We start from the raw sequence: 6,123 nt of genomic DNA, 5'->3' as shown, positions 1-6,123 counted from the left end.
TAAACTCTATACACTTTCTATACAGGATTCAGGAACTAGAATGTCGACTTTCTATACAGTCTGTAAAGAGCTTATACTAGGCAGGGAAGTTCCTATTTATCGACATGTAGTACTAGTTTCTTTTTTCTACACATTGTTAGCTTCCCTCGGAGACAGAATGGCAGAGACTGGTCGACTAGGGATTACTAACTTTAATTAAAGAAAGAACATCATACAGAGACGGTCCAGGGCACGTCTACCCCACCCTGAGGTGTCCTCCAGTGTTGTTTTCCGCTCGTTCGCATCGCTTGTGCGTCCGTAGAACCAGTTTCGGTTTCGATTTCGTTTGGTTCTATTACAATTCGGCCATCCTATTCCCGATCGTCCCGATCGGACGGATTGTCTTCTGAATCACTGTCAAGGTCATCTCCGACCCATCTTTTTAGTTTATCGATAGGTGCGACACCAGTGTAGTAACGGCTTGTCCGCTGATTTTCTGGCAAGTCTTCAATGCGGTAGCGGTCATGAGGTAGCACCTCGGATACGATGTAGGGTCCCTTGTCTTTCTCGGACAACTTTGATGATTCTCCACTTGGAGGAGGATCTCGCTGTACGACAACCAAATCGCCTGGCTGAAGTGCATCCGCCATTCGCCTTCGCAGGTTGTACGCTTTTCTCTGTCTACCCTGGTCAGCCCGGATATTTGCAAGTGCTGCTTTTCGGCGCTGCAGTATGTCGTCATCAAAGGTCTCCTTTAGGCTGTCATCAAGCGGATCGCCGTTGAATCGTCTAGGACGAAAGTTGAACAAAAGTCCAAACGGCGTTCTTCCAGTCGCCTTATGGATGGTGCTGTTAACTGCATACTGGACCTCCAGCATAACGTCATCCCAGTCCTTTTTGTCGGTGTCTCGACATGAGCTAGCCAATGAGGAAGTGATTGTACGGTTCACTCGTTCAACTTGACCGTTTGCTCTTGGGGTTGCAGTCGACGTTTTAATGTGGCTGATACTGTGTTTCTTACAGAAATATTCGAACACTTTCGCAGTGTATGAGGAGCCTCGGTCTGTAATGACACAATGAGGGGCGCCAAAAAGACCAACTATGTCCTGGAGAAACTGTACAGCTTGTCCTGCAGCTGTGCTCCGCACTGCGCGTAGGACGGTGTACTTTGTAAATCCATCCACGGCTACTATGATGTAGCTGTTCCTTCTCTTGCTACGAGGAAACGGTCCCAAATGATCCATGTGGATCGTGTGGAAAGGTTCGTCGACCTTTTCGATACAATGGAGGTAGCCCGGCTTCTTGCCAGAAGGCACTTTGTGGTAGAGGCATTCGAGACAGCAGGCCAAATACCTCTTGACGTACCTCTTCAACCGCGGGAACCAGTACTTGTCCTTCAGCTTCTGTAGAGTCTTATCAAGCCCAAAGTGTCCCAAGTCATCATGGCATCTTTTTACGACCTGCCATCGGGCGTGACTAGGTACCACCCATAGCAGTTTCTCTGGTTGATTCTTCTCGTTCACCTTTCGGTACACTCTTTGTCCCTTCAGAGCATACTCAGAATGCAGTACAAGGTCACTTTTCGAGAGATTATCTCTCTTTTCTAACTGTGCCTTAAGGTCTCTGATTCTGTCTCTTAAGGTCTTATTAAGGTCTGATTCTGTCTCTTAAGGTCTGTGTCTTAAGGTCTCTGATTCTGATTCTGGAGTCGGTCGCCTGCGCTGCTACTAACCAGTCGTCCTCGGTTATCATTGTAGCCAGTATCATTCCATTTACGGGCTCCAACGTCTCTGGATCTCCGGTAGGCGATCTACTTAATGCGTCCGCATGGGCCAAAGACGATCCCGGTCGGTGCTCCGTGTCAAACTTGAACTCCTGTAAGCGCAACCACCATCGTCCAATGCGTGGCAGCAAACTGCGCTTCGTCATTGTGCACCGGACTGCATTACAGTCTGTCACCACGGTGAACTTGATTCCAAGGACATAGACGCGAAACTTCTCTAGAGCCCAGACGATTGCCAAGGTTTCGAGTTCATGAGAATGGTATTTTCTCTCTTCTGTTGTGGTTCGTCGGCTAGCGAAAGCCACAGGATGAAATCTCTCATCAGTTTGCTTTTGCATGAGAACTGCACCCAGGCCGTCCTGGCTTGCATCAGTATGGACCTCAGTCTCTGCATCCTGAGCGTAGTGTGCGAGAACTGGTCGTTCTGTGATGGCTAACTTCAATGCTCGGAATGCTGTTTCCTGTTCGTCAGTCCATTCCCAAGGTACATTCTTCGCCGTCAGTTTGGTCAAAGGCGCGGCCACGGTAGCGAACCCCTTGACGAAGCGTCTGAAATAGCTTGTGAGTCCAAGGAACTGTCTCACGCGATGAACATCGTTCGGTCTCGGAAAGTCTAATATGCTCTCCAACTTCCGTCTTCCAGGCCGAATACCACTGGCAGAGACTTCGTAGCCAAGATAGTCTACTTGATCTTGAAGAAAGGAACACTTGCCCAACCTGAGCGTCAGTCCTGAGCTTTGGAGCACTTTCAATACTTCTTCGAGATGCTGAAGACCCTCTTCAACGCTAGTGGACGGAATAAGGATGTCGTCCATATAAGCCAGTGCTATTGAATAGCGTAGAGGCCCTAAAACACTGTTGACCATTCGCTGAAAAACTGCTGGAGCGTTCGACAGTCCAAAGGGCATTCGGACAAACTCATAATAACCATCCGGGGTCACAAACGCCGTCTTCGGCTGTGACTCACTTGTCATTTTGATTTGATAGTATCCCGATGCGAGGTCTAAGCTCGTAAAGTAGCACTGTCCTTTCAGCCTCTCTAGCTGATCATCTATCAGTGGCAATGGGTAGCGATCCGGTTTTGTGATTCGATTCAGTGCGCGGTAGTCTACACACAGGCGATAGTCACCCGTCCTCTTCCGCACGAGCAGAATGGGACTCGCATAAGGAGAGGTGGAATCCACGACGATCCCTGCACTTCTCAGTTCCTCTACGAGTTCCCTCACTACCTCTCGCTCAGATGACGACAGTCGATATGGTCGAAACGTAACGGGAATATCAGTTGTGAGCTCCAATTTCATTTCGACTGCATCCGTGCAACCAATCTCAGACACCTCCACGGCAAAGCAATTTCGGTACTTTTCAAGGAGTGTTAGCAGGTTGTCACGTTGCTTCGGCGGTACACATGGTCCGATGTTGACCTGTGAAAAGTCTACCAGGGATCTTTCACAACACAGGTTAGACTTCAGTTCTTCGACCGGTTCTCTTGTTTCTGTGCAAGAGTCTCCTCTAACCACCACTTCGTTCTGACGTATATGCAAGTCCCGTGCTGATAAATTCATCACTGGCACACAGCTTGAATGTGTGTCATCGATACTGATCACGCATCGAGGAATACAGCTTTCAGAATTAGCCTGTGGTCGAAACTGAGCCTCTATAAAGACATCTCCAGCCGCTAGGTCTGACGGTGCTTGTAGCTGCACAAAACCTACGTACCCAGACGGTATAACGGTTGCCTCTGCTGACCACAAGTTGACACGTCTTTGAGGAAGGTCTGGAATTTTCATGTTCATCAGAGATTCTTCATCTGCGTCTAGATTCTCTGTCAAAGGCTCTTCGAAAACCCTTACAACGTTCCTGCGGCGGACAATCGTGATGTGATTCTGTTCGGTAAATGGATGTCCTATCAATAAAGGTATTCTCTGAGCGTCATCTGACACTATATACACATCTACTTCTGCAGTTGCCTGGTCTACTTCAAGGGAGACGCGTGTTTCCCCGAGAGGCACGATCTGTCCTGAGCCGTAGCCGTTGATCGTATATGGCTTGTTAAGCTTCTCGTATTTCAGCTGCATGCGACTGGCGTCACTTTCACGAAGTGTAACGCACTGGCTACCCAAATCAAGGTATGATCTAACGCTGTTCCCATTTACCTTAGCTTCCATAAAGTACTTTGCGTTAGACGTCTCGCTGCCAGTCTCCATGATGTGCTGAGCAACATCTTTACCCTTCGCAACGCTAGCTTTCTCTGGGCACTCCTTAGTTAGATGTCCAGGTTTGTTGCAATTTCCACACCGTTGCTTCTTCGAAGGTTGTGGGCATTTCGAAGAAATATGGCCAAAACCATTGCAGTTGTAACATCGCGGACCTTTCTTCGTATCGAAAGCCTGAGTTTGCGACGCTTCATCAGAGCCAGTTACATCTTCTCGCTTTTTCGTAGGCAGATTTGCTTGCTTTTGCCCAGCCGTAGACTTCATACCAATTAGCCTCTCTTCGATGCGCTTCAAAGCACAAAGCAGGTCCTCTGGACGGTTAAACGTGCTCGCGCCCAAGGCTCGGATGCTGTCTTCTTCACCAAGTCCTGTTATAATGTATTCAACACAGGGGCGGTCATCAAGCTTGCAACGTCGCGCTTTTGTCAGTTTGTCGTAGTAGTACTCCTCGAGGGATTCATTTTTCATCTTCCTTCGGGACTCCATTTCTCGAAATCTGCGCTGAGCACTCGCGGTATCGGGGAATGCTTTGCAAAGTTCTTCCTTCCATTCATCCCATGTGTTGAAGGGTGATGGCACCCCATCGTACCAAGTTTTTGCGACACCTTGAAGTTTCAGAAGAGCGTAACAGCATTTCCGTTTGTCGTTCCAGTCGTACGCTCCTGCCAAGTCATCAACTTTCCGAATCCATTCCTCGGCTGTAAGCGAAGTGCTTGTTGTTGGGTTGAATGCCGGTACGAGCCTCCCGCTTTCCGCAGCTAGGTGTCGGGTAACCGGATCACCCTGCGTAGTGCGCTCAGTTGCATCCGCGCTGTTTACGACTTCTCTCATAGCAGCCTGAACTGCAGCTTGCACGGCTGCGACGAAATCAACAGTTTGCAAGTTCATGTTGGATGATGTGACTCCCGAAGCTGCTGAAGGATTTCGAACGTCGTCATGCACCTGTGAAACGTTCGAAGTCGGTCCTTCGGCGCCGCGTCTGCTGTCGGGTTCAGAGTCCACATCCGTCTCTTGTGTGCGAGGTTTTCCTTTTGATGGCATAGTTCAAGATGATCGCAATTAATCGGAACGTACGTACAGTTTGGTGACTTGTTGATCCCACTTCTGAAATGTTAGCTTCCCTCGGAGACAGAATGGCAGAGACTGGTCGATTAGGGATTACTAACTTTAATTAAAGAAAGAACATCATACAGAGACGGTCCAGGGCACGTCTACCCCACCCTGAGGTGTCCTCCAGTGTTGTTTTCCGCTCGTTCGCATCGCTTGTGCGTCCGTAGAACCAGTTTCGGTTTCGATTTCGTTTGGTTCTATTACAACATTTGAATAACAAGTAATGCATATAATTTGTGAATGTGCGAACATGGATATAAATGTCAATAGCAATATTGTGACTTGTCACTTCAGGCAACGCGAACGTTTATTGTTTGCTTTTTAATATTGCACTTGACACACTGCTGCTTCTACACTGTCAAAAGAAAAGGTATGTGTGTACAAAATGGGTAAACCAGTTCTGAAGTAGCAGTTTTGTACCTATTTCAACTGTATTTACCACGTTTGAACCATGTGTAAGACATACATCGTGGCAGCTAATTGTAGAATACGGCGCTTCACACACACGCAACGTGCAGCACCACATTATTTTGTTGCAGAGATTGTGTTGGTATAGTTCCAGAGTAATTTAAATAAGAAACACAGTCTTCAATGGAGAAAGGGAGTTGCCTCAGGACAGAAGCCGCCGAAGCCGATCGGCGGCTTCTGTCCTGAGGCAACTCCCTTCCTACACCTCTACCGGTTCGCTGGATTTCTACCCATCTACAGTCTTCAGTGCAGTAATATATGAACCAGTCGGATGAAATATTTTTTGTGGCTATTATTTGCTCCCGAAATAACAATCTATGCGTGCCGTCCTCACCCATGCGGTCGCATCTCAAGCGCAGACGGCTCCCCATATGGCCAAGCCATTTCGTTGCGTGTTGTATTAGTATCTGTTTCTTTGCAAGCACATCACAAGTTTGTGCGTAGTGCAAGTATTTCCCTCCTATTTGTGTTTGTTTATTCATTTTCTTTTTTTTTATAGTGATTTGGAGTGGGAAAGCATTTTTCTGGTGTAGTGGTGAAATAAATAGAACATTCCTGGATTTCAACTAG

At 47.7% G+C, this 6,123-nt stretch overlaps 1 protein-coding gene across 1 annotated transcript; it reads right to left on the bottom strand.

Annotated features, from left to right (window-relative positions):
• Window positions 1-1,540: 1,540 nt before the first annotated feature.
• Window positions 1,541-5,016, bottom strand: LOC135392282 (uncharacterized). Its single transcript, XM_064622998.1, has one exon. The coding sequence runs from the start codon at window positions 5,014-5,016 to the stop codon at window positions 1,627-1,629; it is 3,390 nt and encodes a 1,129-aa protein (XP_064479068.1). The 3' UTR covers window positions 1,541-1,626.
• Between the last annotated feature and the right edge of the window lie 1,107 nt (window positions 5,017-6,123).

The sequence above is a fragment of the Ornithodoros turicata genome, chromosome 4, assembly GCF_037126465.1.
Source record: "Ornithodoros turicata isolate Travis chromosome 4, ASM3712646v1, whole genome shotgun sequence".
Taxonomy (NCBI): Eukaryota; Metazoa; Arthropoda; class Arachnida; order Ixodida; family Argasidae; genus Ornithodoros; species Ornithodoros turicata.
The sequence above is the reverse complement of the archived record's forward strand: the minus strand, read 5'-3'. Positions and strand labels throughout refer to the sequence as shown.

Excerpts from the sequence above, each read along its gene's own strand:
- LOC135392282 (XM_064622998.1), bottom strand. The coding sequence starts at position 5,016 with ATGCCATCAAAAGGAAAACCTCGCACACAAGAGACGGATGTGGACTCT.